The sequence below is a fragment of the Apiospora marii genome (genome assembly GCF_038362585.1).
Source record: "Apiospora marii strain CBS 49790 chromosome Unknown utg000007l_segment0_segment0, whole genome shotgun sequence".
In the NCBI taxonomy this organism is placed as follows: Eukaryota; Fungi; Ascomycota; class Sordariomycetes; order Amphisphaeriales; family Apiosporaceae; genus Apiospora; species Apiospora marii.
The window spans coordinates 495,795-517,792 of NW_027117379.1; the positions used below are offsets into that span (position 1 = coordinate 495,795).

At 50.3% G+C, this 21,998-nt stretch overlaps 8 protein-coding genes across 8 annotated transcripts; 4 read left to right on the top strand and 4 right to left on the bottom strand.

Moving 5' to 3' along the window:
* Nucleotides 1-854: 854 nt before the first annotated feature.
* Nucleotides 855-1,850, top strand: PG985_010567 (uncharacterized protein; the record flags this gene model as incomplete). The annotated part of the gene is made up of 1 exon (XM_066830335.1): nucleotides 855-1,850. The coding sequence occupies one exon, from the start codon at nucleotides 855-857 to the stop codon at nucleotides 1,848-1,850; it is 996 nt and encodes a 331-aa protein (XP_066681017.1).
* Nucleotides 1,851-3,182: 1,332 nt separating this feature from the next.
* On the bottom strand, nucleotides 3,183-4,656 carry PG985_010568 (uncharacterized protein; the record flags this gene model as incomplete). Its single annotated transcript, XM_066830336.1, has 2 exons — nucleotides 3,183-4,376; nucleotides 4,423-4,656. 2 exons carry the CDS (start codon nucleotides 4,654-4,656, stop codon nucleotides 3,183-3,185), a joined length of 1,428 nt encoding a protein of 475 aa, XP_066681018.1.
* A 580-nt stretch (nucleotides 4,657-5,236) lies between these two features.
* On the bottom strand, nucleotides 5,237-5,743 carry PG985_010569 (uncharacterized protein; the record flags this gene model as incomplete). Its single annotated transcript, XM_066830337.1, has 1 exon — nucleotides 5,237-5,743. One exon carries the CDS (start codon nucleotides 5,741-5,743, stop codon nucleotides 5,237-5,239), a length of 507 nt encoding a protein of 168 aa, XP_066681019.1.
* A 1,328-nt stretch (nucleotides 5,744-7,071) lies between these two features.
* On the bottom strand, nucleotides 7,072-8,382 carry PG985_010570 (uncharacterized protein; the record flags this gene model as incomplete). Its single annotated transcript, XM_066830338.1, has 1 exon — nucleotides 7,072-8,382. One exon carries the CDS (start codon nucleotides 8,380-8,382, stop codon nucleotides 7,072-7,074), a length of 1,311 nt encoding a protein of 436 aa, XP_066681020.1.
* Nucleotides 8,383-9,060: 678 nt separating this feature from the next.
* On the top strand, nucleotides 9,061-10,428 carry PG985_010571 (uncharacterized protein; the record flags this gene model as incomplete). The annotated part of the gene is made up of 1 exon (XM_066830339.1): nucleotides 9,061-10,428. The coding sequence occupies one exon, from the start codon at nucleotides 9,061-9,063 to the stop codon at nucleotides 10,426-10,428; it is 1,368 nt and encodes a 455-aa protein (XP_066681021.1).
* A 770-nt stretch (nucleotides 10,429-11,198) lies between these two features.
* PG985_010572 (uncharacterized protein) lies at nucleotides 11,199-12,611 on the top strand (the record flags this gene model as incomplete). The annotated part of the gene is made up of 1 exon (XM_066830340.1): nucleotides 11,199-12,611. The coding sequence occupies one exon, from the start codon at nucleotides 11,199-11,201 to the stop codon at nucleotides 12,609-12,611; it is 1,413 nt and encodes a 470-aa protein (XP_066681022.1).
* Nucleotides 12,612-13,036: 425 nt separating this feature from the next.
* PG985_010573 (Adenylosuccinate synthetase) lies at nucleotides 13,037-15,869 on the bottom strand (the record flags this gene model as incomplete). Its single annotated transcript, XM_066830341.1, has 22 exons — nucleotides 13,037-13,120; nucleotides 13,190-13,330; nucleotides 13,392-13,460; nucleotides 13,513-13,543; nucleotides 13,607-13,625; nucleotides 13,679-13,717; nucleotides 13,774-13,787; nucleotides 13,855-13,894; nucleotides 14,052-14,091; nucleotides 14,154-14,198; nucleotides 14,250-14,303; nucleotides 14,361-14,395; nucleotides 14,447-14,458; nucleotides 14,545-14,618; nucleotides 14,677-14,738; nucleotides 14,835-14,955; nucleotides 15,016-15,053; nucleotides 15,109-15,244; nucleotides 15,309-15,330; nucleotides 15,381-15,419; nucleotides 15,689-15,703; nucleotides 15,866-15,869. The coding sequence occupies 22 exons, from the start codon at nucleotides 15,867-15,869 to the stop codon at nucleotides 13,037-13,039; spliced, it is 1,134 nt and encodes a 377-aa protein (XP_066681023.1).
* A 2,404-nt stretch (nucleotides 15,870-18,273) lies between these two features.
* On the top strand, nucleotides 18,274-20,490 carry PG985_010574 (transcription factor SPT8; the record flags this gene model as incomplete). The annotated part of the gene is made up of 1 exon (XM_066830342.1): nucleotides 18,274-20,490. The coding sequence occupies one exon, from the start codon at nucleotides 18,274-18,276 to the stop codon at nucleotides 20,488-20,490; it is 2,217 nt and encodes a 738-aa protein (XP_066681024.1).
* Nucleotides 20,491-21,998: the final 1,508 nt, after the last annotated feature.

Genomic DNA, 21,998 nt, shown 5'->3' on the forward strand with positions numbered 1-21,998 from the left:
TGTATCATACTAGAAGCAACGCTTTCGGAATAAACACAAATTATTCGGGCATACACAATAGCGTGGCTATCTAATTTGAATTTGTCAGGAGGCTCGTGATCAAGCGACTGCACTTTCACCAGGCTGTACAGATGGGCTCGCAGCTAGCTGGGTTGCTTGCCAAAGCTGAGGCGCCACAAGCAGCCCCCAGCAAATCATCGAGCAGGAAGAACCCCCGTAAAATACGCCACCACTGATTCTAATCTCGTCACACCTCAGAACATTGAGATATCCATATGCCTAGGTAGATAAGCGCCAAAGCCCCCAATGGGCTGATACACGACAGGACCGGGCTTGCAGGAGGATCCTTTGGGCTGAGAAAGGCTGCTAATCATAATAAAAAGAAAAAGAGATGCAGGCAAGTGATGATGAGACAAAAAAGCTTCGAGGGGCGCTGCAATGACTTCAAGAGTGCGATAAATGACTCCAAACAGAACATGGGGTGCGGACAACCTCCTGTACCATGTTGATCATCCTGTCAAACCCAAGACATACTGGACCTACATAACCCAAGTGTACATGGCACCGCACCTTCCAACCTGGCCTGAAGTGCAAGGATGATCAGTACTTGAGATAATGGTGTGTTGTACAGACCCCTCGAGGCTGCCAGGGTAATGTAGTCTGCTGCATCTGTGGCTGGCCTTCCCTAGCTGGAAGGTTCACTCAACTACAGGTAGAACCGGGTTCCCCTCTCAAATCAAAACAACTGTCTTGATTTCTTAGACCTGCGAGCCTTAAACGACGACAGTCAGCGGTTTTCTCTCCCATGGTTGCATCCTCTGACCAAAACCCGTCGCCAAGTCCGATACAGCAGCATGCCTCTTCCACTGACACTGCTACCACGACGCTCTGTATTGATAGTAGCAGTAGCAGTATGGCTTCATTTGTTATCATCGGGAGTACTCGGCGGGATCACTTTTGTCAATCCACAGCCGGAGGTCGATAATTCGAAGAAAGAGGATTGGGCCACCAATATTATCCACCCCGTCGGCTCCAAGATGACGATTCAATGGACCACGGACAACGTTGACGAGAAAGGCCTCGCTCTGTTGCTCTTCCAGGACGGCAGGCCCGAAGCGGACGCCGAACGTATTTTTTGTGAGTGCACCCGCCGTCTTTCTTGCGAATTTGGTCATCTCCCTCGCGGCTTGAGTTTGGGGCTTGACTCAGCTGCGCGCGAAGTACCCCTGTTTTCCTGTATCTACTCTACTGACACATCTAAAATGCGTACCTACTTAGCCAACGTTTCATTTTACAACCAGAGAAATCAATGGGACTGGACCGTTGCAACGTCTCATGCTCTGACCAGCAATGCATTCGCGCTAGCGCTTTTCTACGAGGGGCAAACGTCTCCCGCCGCCACGTGCCGGATATTCAACATCACCAACCCAGCCGGGTCATCCAACCCGCCGCCGTCACCTTCTTCCATCGCTTCCCAGAGCAGTAGCGTGGGCCCTATTACATCTTCCACGTCCCAAACTGGGTCAGCTTCGACCACGACAACACCACCACCATCGCCAGCTGCACCAAGCGACGGCGGCGGCCTACACGATGAGCAGAAGATCGGGCTGGGCGTCGGTATCGGTGTCGGCATTCCCTTTCTCGCGCTGATGGGCTTTTTTTGTTTCCTCTTGTGGCGTCTCTCGAAGCGTCAAAAGAACATGGAACAGCCTCAGGATCAAGCCGCCGCTGTTTCCGGCAGGGGCTCTGGGCTTTACTTCGCCGGCAACAAGCAGAACCATCGCGATGGGCGTACAGAGAACCACGAGTACTACCGGCCGTATCAGGCGGGCCCAGAAGAGCTTCCATAGATGTTTGCTATGGTTCCTCCACATGATGGTTTGGCGAGGCCAAGGCAGGTGACTTTTTACGACCTCGGGTGTCATCTCAGGGAGACTCGGCTACTTAGATCCCGTATGTAAATCTCGCAGTATATGCGTCAAGTCACAAGCGACGTTATAATGATTGATCGGATATGATAAGCTTTTCCCTCCTAAGCAAGAGGTTAAACTGTATTCGTTTAAGAGTTTATATTTATATATAAAATATTAATATATTATCGATCGATAAGGCTTAAAATTATTTAGTTAATTTTATATAACGCCTTCCCTCCCTTCCTCCCCTCCTTTTAACGTTTCGATAAGTACTATTACGTATAGCCTCGATTTAATTTATTACCGCTTCGGTTAATTTATTTATTATCCTTTTCGTCGAGCCTTTCGATTAACGCCCGGATTTAAAAGTCCTTTTAAATATCGTTAAAAAAAAGGGTTTAAATTAAACCTTTAATTTTATTTATTTCGTTTCGAAATTCGTTAAATAATTTAATTTATTTAATAAAAAAGGTTTCGTTATTATCGATTATTTCCTTTAAAAGAAATTTATAATTAATAATATATATATTATAAAAAGTTAATTTAAATATAAATTTTATTATAACTTTATATTTAATATATTTTATATTTTTTCGGAACTTTTTCTCTTAATTTTATTTTTAAAGCTTTATAATATCGAAATAAATAATCTCGTATTAATCGTCCTTTATTTCTTTAAACAATTTATAATATATTCGGCGTCGATTAATTTCGAAAATTTTTATTATTATAATAAATAAACGTAATAAATACTTTTTAATATTAAACGGTTATATAGTAAATAATATATATAATTTTATTAAATAAAAGACTTTTAAATAGTTAATAAAAGAAATAAGGATAACCTTTTATATATAATTCGTTAAATTATTATAAATAATAACTAAAGATAAAACCGAAATTAGAAAAGGAATTTTATAATTATCGGCCGTTGTTAAACTTTTATCGATCTATAGGAGTTATAATTATTAAAATATTTTTAAAAGTTTTAAAAATATTAAATATAATACTTTATTTTTAAATTTATTATTTTTAAAATAACCTATTCTTTATAAATCTTTTATTTCTACCGGGAAACTTTAATATAAATCGAAAAAAAAAAAAGAAAAAAGAATAATAAACTTTTTATATTAGTAGTGTAAAAGATTAGTATGGTACTTCGATATGGACAAAAGCCCTCTACGACAACAACGGCACCAATACTACAAATCAAGACTCGCGACATTTCAAATCAGAACTTTTTCCCCACCCTCTCTTCCCTCTCCTCAGTCAGTAGCGCTCCCTCCCATTCTCGTCCACATACCTGGTCGTTCGAGTAAAGGCCCCGCAGCCCGGGCCGTCGGGGTATAGCAACTTCCCCGGCATGTCCATGTTGCAATCTATCTCTATCTCCACCCCAGGCACCCGCCGCCTAGCCGCACGCATGGCCGCCATCCAGGCCGGGTCGATCTTCACCCGGGGCGCGTTCTCCAGCAACCGCCCGCCTTCCACATACGGTGGGTCTACCTTGGGGTCATACCGGTACTGGAAGACGCCCTGCGGCGTGTGCGTTCCTATGACGAAGGAAAGGTGACGCAGGCGGCAGGGGTTTTGGTGATGCCCGCGGCGGCGCTTATCACCATCTTTCTTCTTCTTCTTATCCTCGTCGTTGTCGTCGTCGTCGTCCTCCTCCTCCTCCTCCGGGGCCAGGGAAGACCAAAACTCCTCGCCAATGGTACCTCGAAAGTCGGCAGAAACCAACTGCATCGAGAGGGCCGCCAACGCTAAGCTGAGGTCATCCGGGGTCCCCTCCGGACAGAGCACTGGGTCGATATTGACCACATAGTCGTGGTACGCGGAATACTTCCTGATGTTCTTACGGCGAAACTCGAACGCCGACGTATTGGTGCCGTACCACAACGTGAAATGCCGGAGCGATCGGGGCATCAGCCGCTGGTGATTTGATGGGGTGGAGGGAAACAGAGCAGCAGCGAAATCTCGGCGCTGCTGCACCCGGAACGCGCTATCGTGCGCGCCGTCGGCCAGGTCCCAGTGGGCGTTGTGGAGTTTCGGAAACCGGCTGGCGAGCTCGCAGCAGGTCCGCGGCACGAGCCGGCGCTGGTCCAGGGACGCCCGCAAACACGTGAATGTCTCGACAACGGGGACCTCGGGCAGCCTCTGGTGGAATGTGTCATCCTGCAGACCCACGAACGAGGAGATGTACCGTTCTGCCTTCCACTCCTCGCTGTGAGGAAGTGGCAGGTCCGGTCGGCCGTCCAGACGGCCCTTGTCCGTTACGGAAGCTGCGCTCAATTTCAGCTCGATGGGTCTGTTCCGACAACCACTGGTAGCGACGCCATTCCATGTAGACAAGAGCCCCAGCAGCTCGGCCATCGCGTCAGAGAAAGCTTCGTTATTCTGCCGGCGCTCTGTTTCCGTCTCGGGGTTTTCAGGATCATAGCTGTTATTTGTAGTTGTATTTAGCTGGCTACTGGTAATCGGTTCAGGCCTAGAATACGGGACCACCTACCATGGTAGAGTCACAGTGAAGTCGATGCAGCGGACATAGGATTGCCGAGCCGGAGTGAGGATTTTCCTTGCCTGTGCAAGACACGTTTGGCTCAGTCGAAGTGAAAGAGGTAGGCTCGATCAGAGCTTGCCAGTCTCGCGATACCGCCGCCCAAACACCCCTCATGCCGGGCGGGGATTCCTCCGAGACCTGTTGCATAATGGGTATCTTGAGTTCTGGCGGTAGTCGATCCATGTTGTTGTCTTCTAATTGTTGGTAGTATACTGCAAATTCGTTACCAAAACATTCAGCTGAGTATCACCTGTCTTTTGTTTGGTAGGCGTAGTCAGTTGGTTGTTGGTTGGACTGCGTGTAGTGGGTTTTCAGGGGTAGTTCCACAACAAGTCAGCCAATCAAGGTATGTTGTTACGGCCTGCATCATTAGGCAGCAACGAGCATAGTTGGCATTGTGACTGCACCTAGCCTTGTGCGGGCTTCAGGATGAATAACACCACGCTTCTGTGTCTTGGTCTATCAGCAGCTGTAAATGTACGGACATCACGCAGAGCCCAATACTCACAGGGGATGAATGTACCAATATCGCAATTCAGGGATACAAAGCACCAATATCAAGCTTCCAATAGACCGATACGAATTTTAGACAAGATGGGACAAGTCAGTGTATTGCTTGTCTCCAGGCTCCTTCCCCTTATAAGATGCCCGTGTTAATCAACAGGGATCTTTGCCGGCATCCCCGCACCCACCCAAAGCCTGCATGACGCTCCTATCCTCCGCCCAAGGTGCATTCGATGGAAGCTCCGTCTCGCTGGCTGGGTTAAACCACAAAGACCAACACGAAAAGAAAAAGGTACTTGAAGAGTTCCCACGCAAGTTTCTTCCCAGGAATATTTATTTCGCGGTATCCGCAGACCTTTGCTCGGCTGGCGAGGTCAATAACAAACGAGGTTGCAGTCGCTTGGAATGTCCAGTTGAGTACAAGGGACAAGGTAAAGCCCAAAAGGAAGCCCAGAAAGGTGTTGCCTCGTGGTAGTATGTAGTCCCTGGGTCGTAGGGGTCTGTCTCCCCAGCTCCACACTTCTGACAGCCATAGCATCTCCGATACAACGCCCACGAGTCTGAAAAATGTAACGAAGCGGATGATGATTTTTACTTTTGGCTCAGAAGGAATCAGTTCTGCTGGGGGGAAGGTGCGGAATGTTGTTTGCACCTCGAGGCCTGGAATGCGTTTCAGAAGACAAGTCTCGAGTCGGGTTGCCTTGTCTGCGATGGCATCCAGTTTGAAGAGGATGTTTGTTTCGAAGAAGGAATAGAGCTTGTCCATGTTTAAAGATGAGTCCGAGTTCGAGGTAGTTTCCATTTTGGTACTTGATGAGGGTTTGGTGGTTTGTGACAAGATTCTGCAGGTCTGAAGGTGCATGCACTTTCGAGGGAGGAAGGAGCTTGCTATATATCTGCACCTGTGCTGTGACAGACACCACCAATGTCCATCGGAGATAGCAAGCGATGTGAATTTAATTCTGTACGGACCACTTTTGTTTTCCCATACCAAGTATCCGGTCGATGTGGGCAATTAACTTTCCCCAGGCAAGCTCGAGTGATTCAAACGTTCTTCTCGGCAACCGTTCCACTTCGGAACCTTCTCCTTGACCTCTACCACCCCAATATTCTATGCGCTTTTTTCCAGACAGGCATGGGCGAGAGCACATCATGCGCATGGACCGATTGATGGGCCTGTCACTGCTCAACAACTATCTTGGGGTGACTGCGTGGGGATCCATACTTGCCCAGCTTGCATGCACTGGAAACTCTTCGGTGTTTCCACTTCTATTGTGCTTTGCGTCCTTGGTGGTGGATTTCGGTCATGCATCATGTGCTTGGGCAAATATGTATTTTGTGTACGACATCCATCTATAGATGGATTGACTGATCTGATCGTCTGGAGGCTCACTATAGAGAGCGGGACTAGGGCATCAGAAGCCGGTGACAGCATCGGGCGTTTGTAAGAATATCTCCTGAGATCATGAAGAACGCAGTTGGTTTCATTCATGGGACTTGGCACAAAACGAAGATCAATGATCAGTTTTATAGGTGTAGTTTGAAGAGCTGTATTCTGGGAATGATAAATGACATTCGCTTAGCCAATCACCTCATTGGTTGCTTGTGTTCTTGGGTAGTGTGCTGATCTACAACGTTTACAAATAATGCCCAAGAAGGAGACAGCCCACTGACATAATGAGGATGTTAAGCAAACTGGAACGCATGTACATGACAATGCTGAAAAAGGAGCCGTACCCAACCAACACAATCTTGCATTTCTTCAAGATTATACATAACCCACTCGGTCTTTCTATCTATCGACCACATACGAGAAGTGTCATACTGGAAGCAACGCCTTTGTTGTATACATATATCATTCGGGCGTCTGCAGTGGCGTAGTAATATATTACCTATTTGCCAGGTGGCTCATGAATCAGGGAGGGCGGTATTAACGTTGCATACACGCGTCATATTTGGCTACATAGCTAGCTAGCAACGTGTACATGTGTCTGACCATTCATGTGATGGTTTCCATTCCTTTACAATTGGGCCTCATGCCAGCTATTCGTGCAATGGCGCCTTTTCGTGTTGTGAAGACACCCAATGTCTCAATCATACAGTTCGAGTCTGCTCGAGGGATCGTACAGGAGCGCTGGATTGCCCGTTGGAACTGAGCGTGTATTGGCGAGTAATACCTTGCCCGATATCTTCGAGATTAACCTGCAGCGTTGCCCCCGTCCTAAGATGTTCCCTTGCAGCCCTCCACCACACCTCCTCGACATTTGGCGGCAGCTTCAATTCCTTTACATCAGTAATGTAAAGGTCAGCACCGGTAGTCGCGTCATTGACCAAATATTCAAACATCATGGTGGGGGGAAACCTCTGTGAAATCTCCAGGCGTTTGAGATTACGCATACCAGCCGCAGCGGTTCCAGCAGCCAGATAGTATTGGTTGATCACCTTCTGGACAGGAACTGGTAATGGTGATGTGGCGCCTCGGACAAATATCTTGTCTCCCTCTGATGTTTGACCTCCCAGAACGACAGTAACTGCGCGCATACGTGGCCAGTGCGCCTCCTCGGGGTTCATGTCAGTGCCGAAGAACACCTCACTGTCGATGACCATGTCCAGATGTACAGCCTCCAGTTGAGTCGATAGCCGTCGCAAGGCCACACTGAGAGAATCGGGGGCTCCTGAACCGGGGCGAACACTCCCGGCTGCGTTACCATGGTGAATAATGCAGCGATACGACAAGGCGAAATCCCGCACGGATGCAGGTATTAAAGCCAGAGCGGCCGCGAATTCTTGACGGGCCTGGACATGTGAAGCAGAAGTCTCCAAGGGTAGTAGCAGGAGCCAGTCGATGATTCGTAAGTTGGGGAACAGGCTCGCAATCTCGCAACATGTCTTGGGGACGAGTTTTAGTTCGCTTGTGGTTGAAATAGTGAATTTCGTGATGAAATGGACATTTGGCAGTTCGCGGTACACGCCCGATCTCAGGCTGATAAGCGTTGTGAACCCATGGTACTTGAAACGCTGACCAAGTTCAAGCTCGACTTTTGGGTGCGTCATATTCCATCCGTGTAGATAATTCAATAAGCTGGCCAACTGTTCAGAGAACTCCGCGCTGCTGGCGTTATCTCGCTCCGAATTGGTCCAAAACCTTGGGCGATCCCACAATGACGCCTCGAAATGGACCTTTCGAATGTAGTCCTGTCTTGAAGTCGTCAAGATCGCCTTAGCTTCATCAAGACGACGAGGATTCAAGTAGATGTCCTTGAAAGTGATGGACTCAACATGCTCTTGCCACTCTCGTGACACCGTGGCATACTTTGACATGAGCTTGCTTGTTGAATGTCCATCTTCGTCGGTGAAGGCGAGTCGAAGTATTTGACTCTTGATCTCGGGAGGGATTCGGTTCATGATGGAGGTGGCTGGAGGGTTTGTGTTGGGCAGGCTGAGTTGTCGGAAGGAACGATCATCGATTGTGATGAAGTCGTGGCGATAGTACACGCCTGGGTTGATATGGGTTGATGGGTTGGATTTGATGCTCGCTTCATGTGGAGAACATTCAGTGGCCTGTTTGTTGGGCAAAAACCACAATAGCCACAGACAACCAAATAATTAATGTAAGTTGCACTGTTTATCGTTGATGGAACACCGGGCCTGGTGCAATAAAAGACTTGAGACTGGTTAGCAGGCTGCAGAACCACAGGACCTTGTAGTTAAGAGCTCCATGTAATCAACGAGTGGAGTGGACGTGTAGGAACCAGATAAATATGCCCCCATCAGATTATCCTAAGCATTCAATAAATCAACAATTCAATAGCCAATAAAGCATGGCATCACCTACACAGAAAGTTAATCATCATCTCAAACCTCTGCTGGCTTATAGAACCCCAGCAATTTCTCGTCCTCTTGGGATATTTTCTGTCTTCCCCAAAGAATCCACGCACACAAGAGAATATTTGCATCGTGGACATCACCTCTGCGATATTTCCTACCACCACCGTTCTCACATCACTGCGTTTCTCAACATCAACTTGTTCCAGGTTACTGATCTGCATAAGGAAGATTGCCAGGCAGTCGTAGTACTCAACCATGGATCGCCTCCCGCCCGAGATCGCGGGAGAGATCCTGCAACTGGCTTGTGACGCCTCAGACGAACAGGAACGCTGTTCATATGCCACCGTGTCACGAGATTGGCAGGCCTTCGTCGAACGCGCTACCTTCTCTAACCTGTACCTGAATCAGCAACGCCTTCAAGAAGCGCAGGCAAGCGGCATTCTCACCTCAGACAGACAGTCCTACATCCGCTGCATCGAATTCTCCGCATTGCTCCCTACACTCTCCTACAGACCCGGCTCCGACATATTCCCGTACGATAGCAGAAGACTCGTCTGGGAGGCAGTGGATAATCTGCTGGCAGCTTTGAATACATGGTCGTTCCCCCCTCGCGGCATTGAGCTGATCCTCAGCGTTCGATACACCGGATCACATGCCGAACTGTATGCTTCGCAGTTCCGACAGCACCGTTGGGAAAGCCTCCAATCGCTCATCAAGCTTCCGCACGATGTGCTGCCAGAGGTGCCCTGTATCACGAAATTCACCCACCATCGTGATTTGGCCGCCCCGTTCCGCCTCACCCCCGGATCGTGTTGCGCAATCGCCAATCGATTTCCCAATCTCAAGACCATTGATTGGTCATTCATCTATGACCATTCAGAACCGAGCGGTGCCTCCCACTCACAGTGGCGCTATGAATTCGCTACCGGGATATCTCTGCTACCCAAGTCGGTCCGGCACGCCAGCATCTATGAGAACGGGCCACTTTGCAGGAAGGAAGCATTGGACCCACTCAGTTTGGCCTTGAGAGAGTTCACGAAGCAATTGGAGTCTCTGACCATATGGGCCATCATTGGCAAAGAGATATTCGACGACTCAGGTTTGAATGGCGACGGTGAAAGGCCCCTGTGGCCGCGATTGCGTAAGGTCGCTTTGCACACAGGTGATAAAACACCCCAAGGACACAGCCTCCTCGAATTCAGTGTACCCACAGCCAACATAAACGAATACACTGGGCAAGGCGGCATGCGCCGTCAGCTATCAAAGCAGGGCGAGATCTACTGGATTACTCTCGCGCGTGCTGCAGCACATATGCCGGAACTCCAAAACATGAGAGCAAGTTTGAACACCGATCCCATGCTGACATATTCAGTTGAACCCAACTCCTCCGGCGCCGATTTCCAGCTGCTAACCTCGGAGAAACTGGATATCCGGGACGTCCTTCAAGAGGCATGGTGGGAGACAGCACAAGTACATATTCGAGATGGTGCAGGATTTCACTTCATGGTCAAGGAAAAGGGTAAAACTGTCAACGTGATTTCTTCCTATGATGGAGAACCTTTCGTTGAGTATCGTCAAGTTGAGCCGCTCAAGTTGGTCGAGTGGACCCGAACCAAGGCTTGATCTAGAGTCACGCGCTTTGTTCACGCAGCCTGCAACGAGGAAGCTCGACTTCTTGAGTAGAAGAGATTAGCTTCGCCGAGAATGGATCTTATAGCGAGAAGGAAGCTGTTAATTCCAGCTTCGTATCCTGGTAGTAATGAGAAAGCTGATGAATTGCGAAACCGTTGAAATGTGTATATCCATCCTCAGGCCTGTAAGATCAACACATTGAGATATTGCTTGTTGAAAATGACGTTTTTAGGCGGTTTCTTAGGTGTGTAGCTAGGGCGGTGCGCAGGGGGAGTGTTGATCTTTCTGGTTTACAACACGCTCAACAGCTTCTTGTTCCCTTGGGTTTCTGGTTGTGTTCTCCAAAGGAAACACATACCCAAGAGGTTCCCTGCCCTTTAGACATCTATCTTCTCCTCCACCTGTGCTCAAGCACACACGATCTCCTTGACTTGGTTTGAGCACCGCAATCTCTCATCACTCAACACTGGTGTTGCAATCACATGTTTCAGGCATTCTACCAGATTATTTTCAAGAGTAAGTGTTCCATTTCTCCTCGTACAAGTTGTGCTGTCAGCACGTTTCGTTTTCACGGCGTGCTTCTATTGATGGTCGACGCTCTTTCCGCCTTCCTCGACATCTACACCTTGACGGCGCCTGACATCATTTTTCTCAAGGTTTCCTTCACTTCCCATCCTTCCATCGCTACCCTACCCATCGTGGTTTGGTCCGGAGTACTAATCTGCATAGCATCAGCTGTCAAAACGCTAGGTCTTTAAGCCATGGACCGACTCCTGCGAGAAGTCAAGGAGCAGATACTGCAACTGGTCCTTCAGGACACATACATAGGTTGTGCCGGTTTTATTGCCAACGTGTCTCGAGAATGGCAAGCAATTGTCGAGCCAGTCGCATCCAAGTCCCTACACCTGACCCAAGAACGACTGGAGGAAGCTTTAGCAAACGGCATCTTCACCCCGGCCAGACAGGCCTACGTTGAAAGCATCGAACTGACCGTGAAGCTGCCTCGCTACCACGTATATGCACACCTCACGTCGGCAAAGGAACGAAACAACAAATCTTTCTCCAAAGCAGCGGTCGATCTTTTGGGACTCTTGAGCACCTGGCCGTCCCAGTCGCGAGGTCTAAAGCTATCGCTTCTCCTTGACTTCATCCCCTGGGAGCAGGAAAAGTACTCGAATAATCACGAAGGCTATTACAGCCCCAAATCTCCCACCAGATTTCTTTACGAATTCATTGGCCTGCGAGATGATTCATATCACCAGCTGCCCGAGGTTCCCTGCGTCACGGGATTCGCCGCTGGTTCCGTCAACCGCTGTAACCTGTCCTTCATTCCCAAGTCCTGTTGCATGATCGCCAGCCGGTTCCCGAATCTGCAAAGCATCCACTGGGAGCTGAGAGACGGCTATCAGAACCATTTCTTCCAAACGAACCTGCGCCGCAACTTCGCCACCGGAATATCCTTGCTACCTAGATCTGTCCGGAAGTTTTCGTTGACGTACGACGACCATGGCCAAGGTGTCGAGTCGCCAATATGCCCGCTAGGAACCCAAGACCCCCTCAGCGCGGCCCTGCGAAATTTCTCGAAGCAATTGGAGTGTCTGTCGCTGACCATGATCGCCGGCACCGAGCTCTTCTGCGATCCGGATGGGGGCTGTGACGAGGACTGCTGGCCACTTTTGCGCGAGGTGAAAGTAGCTCTCGCGCTACGAACACCCTGGGGAGAACCTATCTTCAACTTCGACTTTTCCAATCCAAATGTCGACCTGAACGACGCAGAAACTTACCGGATCATTCCGTTAGACGAAGGAGTCAATCCGTATTGTCTAGCATTCGCGCGTGCTGCAGCTCGCATGCCAAAGCTCAAGACGATGAGCGTACAGTGGAGGACTAAAACGAAGTCCGGCATGGAGTACACTATTGATCCCGACTCCTCCGGCGCACAGTTTCTCAGCAAAAGCTCGCCGGGATTGAATATTACCAGTGAGATCCAGGAGGCATGGTGGAAGGCAGCCCTAGTACATGTTCGAGAGGGTGCACAGTTCCATTTCGTGGTTATGGATGATGGAGAACGATTCAAACACCGCAACAGGTGGCCCTACAATTTTGGTTCCCGCCTGCCCGTTCATGAACCCGAGCCATATAATTTGATCGAGTGGACCCGATCCGAGGTCTAACTCAAAGCAACACGTTAAATCACTAGGAGTTACGAGTTGGAGCATCTGAGCCGCCTTCTTCAGCAATTTACTCACAGCTGCGTTATGAAAAACGAGATAGCAACATCGAGACATAGAAATATACTAGCAACGAGAAACCCAATAGACAATGAGGCCACGATGACTGTGTATATCCATATATTGTCCAAAACAACGTTCTATGTATGTAACTTTTCGGTACGCGTTTAATCTATACGACGAGACGACAGAAAACAGACCACCCGGCCAGACCCAACATCATGCGAATGCGGCCGAGCCATGCCGTCGATACTGGAATCGTCACCCGTGGTGACTACGCCAGCATTCTAGCGAGGGGTGTGGTGACGTTGCTGCGAGAAGCTACAGGATACGGGTCGAGATCGTAAGCCTCGAAGGGGGTCAGCCGCTTAGGCGCCCCGGACGATCATGGACTCGCGGTCGGGACCAGTACCGATCCACTTGACCTTGACGCCAACGAAACCATCAATGAACTGATAGTGAGTTGTGTTAACCGACGGTCATCATATGCGGCCTCCTTGCGAGGTATGTGGGTTACTTACCTCGACGTATTCCCGGGCCTCCTGGGGAAGCTCCTCAAAGGTCTTGGCGTTAGTGGTGGGCTTGTTCCATCCCTTGAAGCTCTTGTAGATGACCTCCACCTTCTCGAGGAATTCGAGACTGGCGGGGAACGTATCCAGTTCCTGAGATTGTTTGTCAGTATGGCGGCTTCCGTAGTCCATTAGTGTCTCAAAGAGTACTCACCTCGCCTGTCTTAGGGTCGCGGTAGCCGACGGCGACCCTGATCTCTTCGAAGGTGTCGAGGCAATCGAGCTAGATTATGTGAGCTTGACTGTCAAGATCCAAATTTATAAGCATAACATACCTTGGTGAGGTTCAGAGAAGTGTAGTGGTTGCTATAATGGGAGGTCAGCTGGCCGTCCTAACGAGAATTTCGAGCATGGTTGCTCGCGACTTACACCGATGTAGAGTATTTCACTATCGGCCAATGTTAGTTTCTCACAATGATCCGGAGTCAAGAGGATACGTACCAACAACCAAGTCCAACCAACCGCAACGACGCTTTCGGCCTGCTTCAGATTAGAATTCGCTGTGCTGAAGTGTACTTGTCGATGGTTGTGCTTACCAGTGCTGACACCCCTGTAGCATCTCAATTAGTACTCGAACTCATACCAACATATCGCAAAATGTGTATGAAGGGACTTACCATTCACGGCCAATATCTTGCAACTTAGTTCCAGCCTCGCCTGTGGCACAAACAGGTCAGTTTTCTATCCCAAGAGGCGGAGGTATCGGAGAAGTCGTGCAAGAGTAACGATTTCCAAGAGAGAGAGAGAGAGAAAGAGAGGGAATGAGTCGAATTGAGCCGGTGATCCAAGCAATGGATGGTGTCGGAATACTCACCAGAGTCCTCGGTCGGGAAGGGACCACCTCCAACGCGTGTCTGTATTATTGGTCAATAAGCTGATCACACGATATCGGCAATGAAGGAACTGTGGGACATACTGTGTACGCCTTTACGACACCGACAACTTCCGTGATCTTGAAGGGCTAGAAGATGTTCAGTCATGATCCACCAATCGAGGCGCTTAATTGACTAACGTTCAGTGCGAGACCAGTGATGACGCCTCCGAGGCCAGCATTGCTGCTGGTAACCTATAGAAGAGTAAGTTTTGAATCGAAACAATCGGTTTATGGCTGGACTGAACTCACATAGGGGTAGGAGCCGTAGTCGATATCGAGCATCACTAGGGGACACAATTAGTGGGTTTACTACCGTAGAGTTGGGCTCTACTTACGGGCGTTGGCACCTGAGAAAAGTTAGTCAAGAGTTCTAGCTTGCAGGAGGGGATTTCTGGCGTCAAAAAGTATGGGCGGAAGAATGAGTTCAACTTACCCTCAATAAGGATGTTCTTGTTGGCCTTGACAACGTCGTTCATGAACTTAATGCCATCAACCATGTACTTCTTCCTTTCGTGGGCATTAGCTTTCGATGAATTGATCGCACAGTGCAGGTATGGAGGCGTACAATTCTTTGCGGTACTCGTTAAATCGGGAGATTTCCTCCTCGACGTCGTACTTGAGGAGATCCTGTATAGCAAGCGCGCTTGGTTAGCGACAAGACTGCACAAGTGCGCGGCTACGTGCGGTCTGAAAGCGATGACCTTGAGTAGGGTTGGAACGTACGCCATAGCGCTTCTTGTAGCCGTCGGCAAGCTGGCGGATCATTCGGTTGAACTTCTCTTCGTCAAGGATGTCATGTACACGGATACCGCTGCGCGCAGCCTTGGTCGCGTATGAAGGACCACTATAAGAGAGCAGATCAGCACAATACTCTGAAGGGGCGCCATTAGGTGAAAACACTTACATGCCACGGCCAGTGGTGCCAATGGCACGAGTACCGAGCTGTACAATTCTGTCAGTTTCGCAGGCGAGCATGCTGGGTCTTAGGAAAATGTACCTCGACTTCTTCGAGACCATCAACAGCGGCGTGCAGGTCAAGATTGACCTGGGCGCGATCGCTGACCTTGATGCGATCACGGACACCGGCAAGACCCTTGGCTTCCAGATCCTTCAGCTCCTTGAAGAAAGAAGGCCTAGTTCGCATTAGTACCAGCTTGAGTACCAACATTTCAATTGGAAGTCATTCTATATGCTTACACATGAAAGACGACGCTTGTGCCTGTTGAAGTTAGAACGCATGTCTTCTGAGCGGAGTATGGCCTTGCTTACCAATGAAGTTAAGGCAGTTGGGGTTGATCAATCCCGATGCTGGGTGAATGTGTTAGAATTGTGACGCAGAGTTTACAGGCGCCTGTAGGAGTACACACGGAGAAGATGGAAACTGATGTGGCGTGTTAGTATATCGCAACGAGAAGAGGTGTGGTTGGCTGAGGCCGGTACGCACCCCTAATGATGCACGCAAAAGGGGTGCGACTGCCTTCCAAGGGGCTGAGTTACCTGTATGAGACACCATTCGCGCTGCGGAGAGACGTGGTCAGTTTCTGTCTGTTAGGAAGATAACGGCTTAGAGAACTTACACGATGGAGTGTCCACTGCGATCACACCAGCCAAGTCAGTATCATCTGGTTGTATGTCTGAATGTGTTCCCCAGGTACAATGAAGCCAGTTAACTGCACTGGGCATCGCAGCCTCGCACAGCCAACCGACCCAGCGCTTTCGCCTGGTCCTTCACGTGAAAGGGTTGCTTGACTCACGCATTGTGGCCGCCCTGGTATTTGGATCGTGTTAGCAACAGTCTCGATTGGTGTATCAGGGGCAAGGCAACACGACTTACAGCGGCACGTGCACAGATCTCAGCTTTAGGGCACAGAATGTCGGTGAGCTTGCCCTTTCCCTCGTCACCTGCAAGTTGGACGCGTCAGCGAATTCCAGGTTCAGAATAAATAGGTGATCGCAAGTATCTCGAGGTGGTTGTATGCGTCACGCGACACAATGTTGCATGTCGAATACGGGTCTGGCACTGCGACGCGCTATGCGCCATGTATCCCAAGTACGACAATGCCCCCGGATGTGTCCGATTCGATACGTGTTTGATCTGTTGCGAAGCAGGAGCATATGCTGGAACCAGAGAGGTAGCCCCCATTGCTTCAAGCAAGATCGCGACGTGTTCGTAGGGTTGTACAGAGTTTATCGAGGCGCGCATCACAACATAGCTTGGGGAGGTGTAACGGAGGGCATGCTTACCCCATTGGGAGCCGAGACTGCAAGATGGAGGAATTAGCAGCTGTATTATATTCTCATCTAAGTCTATGTTATGATATGGGGGCCACCGGGTCGCAATCCGAAGCAGTCCCCTGGTCGAGACTGCAGGTCCAGCTTTTGGCCCGAAAAGACACGAGGCAGTAACGGTTCGCGGGTTGGCTTACATGATAGTGATTTTCCCAGCTTCAGACATGTTGAGAGATGTACAGGAGCAGGATCGAGAGGTAAAGAGATACAACGATATGTGTTTTCGGCAAAGGTAGCGTACGATATCGTCGGACTAGAGTCGCAAGGCGAGCAAGAGTGAACCACCAAAAGGGAAAAATCCCTACCCCGCGGGCGGACGCGTGAATTTATTAGGGGGAGAAGGGCTATGGAGGGGTTGGTGGGGCAGACAGCGGGAAGGTCTCCAGTAACATGATGCAATAGTGGTTCTTCTTTCCTTCAGTTCGTGGAGGGTTTCCACTGTGTCTGGGTTGACTTTGACATTGATGCATCGTGTTTGATAGATGACTGCTCCTTCCTGCTTGAACGTTGCGATCTCGTTACCAGGAGAATCAGTTGCTGCGACCGAGACCCAGCCACAGAAGCATCGTGGTCCCAAAGAACTCTTCTCGCCGCCAAAAAATCTCGTGGTTATCTGATGGTCAGGAACAAAAAACCTCAAGCCTACTAACCTAAATCAAGCTAGCGACGCCCCTAACTCAATCGTTACAATAAGTATGCACGCAACGCAGCACATCTCACAGCTGGCGGGTGAGCGGCTCTGTCACGTAACTCATATGTAACATCCGTCTGTTCTAGTTTGCGTGTAGTACACTAGTGCACTTGTAGCCTCCAGCATCGACTCATCAAACGTCTACACTTGGGTGGCTGTAGCCGACAACCGAATGCTGGAGTTACTGTCATATTATCCACGGCCGATATCGCTTTAACATCGTGAGCACCAGCACTCTCAGCGCAAGCTCGGACATAGCTGAGCCAAATATATCTGGAGGCAGGTTCACCGCCAATTCTTCAGGTAATGCAACGGCGAGCTGTCAGGACTCAGATATGGAAATGGCAGACTCATGGCAGACCCGTGGCTGCATCATAACTGTGGCCCATCGCGAGAGGATCGCAGTTTCGCAAAATAGTTGAGAAGTTGGCTGTAGGTCTTGCGATGTGATCTAGGAAACGCATTTCATACAAATTTTATCTCGATCATCAATTGAATGTCTGCACAGAGATATAAATACCTATGTATGAAAGGTACGTGTGTTCTGAGAGAGAAGAAATGCAAAACCGCCTAACGTACAGCTCGAGTTACCGATTGAATTAGCTGAGTCGCTATTGGAGCCGCATCTGGAGCGGTCATGTTGGCACAACCTCAGCCACATGCGCTTTCCATGCCAAAGATGGGGCTTGTGTAACAGACCACTGGCATCCCTGCAAAGACCTTCAGCTCCAACCTTGTCGCAATTGCTCTATGGTCGCGAACTACTGTCGCGTCGTCTTGTCGAAGTGCTTCTGCCCAAGTCGATAACCAATAATTGCTCAAAACATTTATCACCTCATTCCAAGCTCTGATAAAACGACTACTCCTTTTCGAACATAGTCTTCGTCAAATTAAATTACTGGAATTTTATTGCTGTTTATTGGCTACCAGACTCCTGCGTTGGGCCGGCCCAAGAATAAGAACAACCAGAATGAAGTCATGTGCCTGCGACTTCAACCCGTAGCGACGTGAACATATACTCGCCGCTTGCAGGCGTCTACTCCAGCATCCGAGGCGCACCGATCTTCATTTCCCATACCGACAATAGCTCAGCCAAACTTGGCAAAACCAGTAGCTCCTGGCCGTTGGGCATAATCTATATTCCAGAAGCTTGCTTTGCGCTGCGTCGCGGACCCAGGCGCAATGGACGACTTTGATCGCGAGTCCAATGCCAGCTCGTCCGAGCCAGAGGACGAGCTGATGGCGGATGCCGAAGAAGCTGAGCAGCACAACCAGCAGGATCAGCAGGCCGAGCGGGACCACGACGAAGACGAGAACGAAAACGACAACGACAATGACGACGATGACGATGACGAGGACGATGATCACGACGAAGATGAGGAGGACGATAATAATAATAATACTCAAGATCATCAGCATGTCAACGGCACCGCCGACAACCGTGGCAGCCACAGCCCGCAGCCCGACGGCCAGGGCTCATTGTCGCAGCCCACCATCAAGCGAACGTCTGCGACACCAGGACCTTCGAACTTGACTACCCCGAAGTGGGCACCCATGGTTCGGCCAGAGGTGCTGAATGCGCGAACCTACGATATAGTCCCCACGATGGCTGCCCCCATGTCGACCAGCATCAATGCCTTGTCGGTCACGCCCGACCTGAGGTACTGGCTGACCGGTGGCACTGATGGATACATCAGGAAATACGACGGTCCTGGCACAATAAATGGAAAACAGCAGCTCACCGTGGCGCAGAGGCATCCTTTCGTCGACTCGGTGACGAAAGCCGGCATCTTGATGTCGTACTGGGAAAATGCAGAACCGCACTCTCCATCTATGCGAACAGAGGACCTCATTTTAAGCCCGGTCTATTCTCTAGCGGTGCACTCGGAGGCATTGTGGCTGCTCTCGGGTCTGGAAAGTGGCGGCATCAATCTGCAGAGCGTACGTCACGACGAAGGAAAGCGCATCACTTGCCTGCAGAAACATACCAACGCCGTGAGTGTACTCACCCTGGCGGCGGACGAGAAGAGCGTTCTCAGCGGCAGCTGGGACAAGAACATATTCGACTGGGACCTCAATACGGGCAACGTCAAGCGTACATTTGACGGTAGTGGAGGTCAGGTGTCAGCCATCGAGACGAGGCCCATGGGAGGTTGCCCCGTGCCACCAGAAGCCAGCGAGGAGGACATTAGCGACACCTTCTTCAGCAGCAACGATGCTCCCGTGAAAGATGACTTCGACTTTTCTATAGACGGTGTGGACAACGCAGCCACCGGGGCTGTGAACGGGGACTTAAACGGTTCTTTTGATACAGATAACAATGGGGCTGTTGGGGACATGAATGGCGGCATGGATGCTCAGGGGAGCCCGGCCCACGATAGTCTATTTGGAAGTCCCGCTGCGGGGTCGGACCTGTTTGGCGATAACTTCGGGGGCGACGACGACAACGAATTCTCGAGAGCTATGATGCAAGATTCGGCCCAAGAGACTATGGAGGCGGCTCAAGAAAGCACGACCATGCCTGAGTTCGATATGTCATTGCCCAGTTTTGATGGTATGAACAACGACGACTCGCATAACACTGCAACACAAGATACTAGCCACGAACTCGGAACAACAACTGCGGAGCCTACGCAGCAAGAAGACGCTACTACGCTGAACGGCAGCTTTGACAGCAATTTGCAAGCAACCTTACCATCGCAACCCATTACGGAAGATCCGTCTACCCAGCCAGAGCCTACGCAACCGGACGCTGATGCGCCCGGGACACCCTCGGCACTCTTTGAGCCAGCGCCAGAATCTCCCTCGATGCTCTTCGCCGAGCCGCCTGCGACCCACTACGACACGTCCCAGACGTCCGACTCGACCTTCCTGTCGGCCTCCATGGACGGCACCCTACGCATATGGGACCGCCGCGTGCCCAACCCCATCGCGCGTATAGGCAACCGCCCCGGGGTTCCGCCGTGGTGCATGGGCGCATGCTGGTCCAACGACGGCAACTGGATCTACGTCGGGCGCCGCAACGGTACCGTCGAGGAGTTCAGCGTGGCCAAGGCCCGGGGCGGGCGCGCGGGCTGGCAGCCCGAGCGCGTGTTCCGGTTCCCCGGTGGCAGTGGGCCCGTCAGCTGCCTGCGGCCCATGGCCAACGGTCGCCACCTGATCTGCGCATCCCACGATATCCTGCGATTGTACGACCTGCGGACCCAGGACCCGTCGACGCGGCGCGCGCCCCCGCCCTTCCTTATCGTGCCCGGCCCCCCTAGGGCGGGTGTCATCTCGAGCCTTTACATTGACCAGACAAGCCGCTTCATGCTGTCGGCGGCTGGCACAAGGGGCTGGGAGGGCACGAGTACGGAGGTGCTTATAGGATATGAGATCAACGTCCCGCCGGCGTTATAAGGGAGAGAGCTTCGAAAAAAGAAAGACGCGTGAGCAAAGCGAAAGAGTAAGATTCGAGTTGTAGAGTGACGCGGGCGCTGTTCATTAGAAATTTCTTGGTCATGGGTGTATGGAAAACAGGACATTCTGTGCCAGCGTGGACTACTATTATCTTTACACTGCCAGCGCCAGCCTTTGGTGGTTGGTGGTTTAGCTTGGTTATTAGTCAGTAGTACAGATATATTATATATATACATACCCAAGACGTCTATGAGGCTAGGGACTATGTCCACAAAGCCAAGCGTGATACTGCTGGAATTGGATTTTGGCCAAGTTCCACGACATGCATTCTTATTCTAGTCGGACCAGGCACGATTCCTTGACGTGTCAAGCTTGCTTTACCCAATCCGATGCCAATGCCCTTAGCATGGCTAATTGGACGCATATTATGTTATTGAACATACTTGCGCGTCGTCATTTACGCAGGCGGGACGAAGACAAAGCACAAGTTGACGTCGACCTTTGTCGGTATACGGCCAAGCACTCTCAAACCACTTACACTTGCGCCAGCTGGCCGTGTAGTGTGTGCAGCAAGGCAGAAAATACCCTTCAAAGTTGATCTCGGCCGGGCATACACATACATATACATATGTCAAAATGTCAAAAAGCACAGTCGGAGGCAGGCCGAGGAGTGATCGGGTGCAACTGACGAACATCTGACCTGTCAATTCCTGCCTGCATATGCAGTAATTGAGATATGCAGGCTCGGCTGTTACGGCAGTATCGAATGCGCACCAGGGAGGAACAGCTGGTCGCCCGCGCGAGATCTTATCTGGGCGATCCCAGATCGAGGAAAGGGCGAATGGCGATGGCTGGCTGCGATTATCTATCGCCTTTGATATCTTTTCGGGGATAACAGCCCAAAATTAATGGAAGACGTAAGACCAAGGCTGCGGTGGGCAGGGGGGGGGGGGGCTAAAACAGGCGGCCGACAGGGGTAGTAGCTTCTTGCAGGAGCTTACATGCAGGGGATCGTCCAGGTCGGAGAAAACACTCCCGCCAAAATATCGAAATCTTGACTTCTAAACGTCACCACTTCCTCATCCCAGACCCTTCAGGGCGCCCAATGGGTTCGGTAGAGCTTTTATTCCACCCAAAGGAAATTGGCCGAGAGTTGCAGGAACAGATGCGGGAGAGTACCACTTTAATTACCCAGGCACGTTTGTTTCTGTGCCGTGGATTGTGCTCAATTGTGTATTTGGGTTTCGGAGGCGAGTCCGTACTGACATATTTCTGGTTTTCTCAACCAACGAAGCTGTAACTGGAACCGCCTATGCACATTGCCCAGGATGATGGCCTGTTTGCATCATCGGCTTCAGCTGTCTGTATGCCCACCAATCGATCGGGGTTCACGGCGCTCATGGAAGGTGGAAGATGGCCTGGAGGGACTCAGATCCCCAAGAGAAGAAAGATCAAGCGCGGTAGTTGAATGTCACCCCATATCCACTACAGATGCCGAAGCGGCAAGC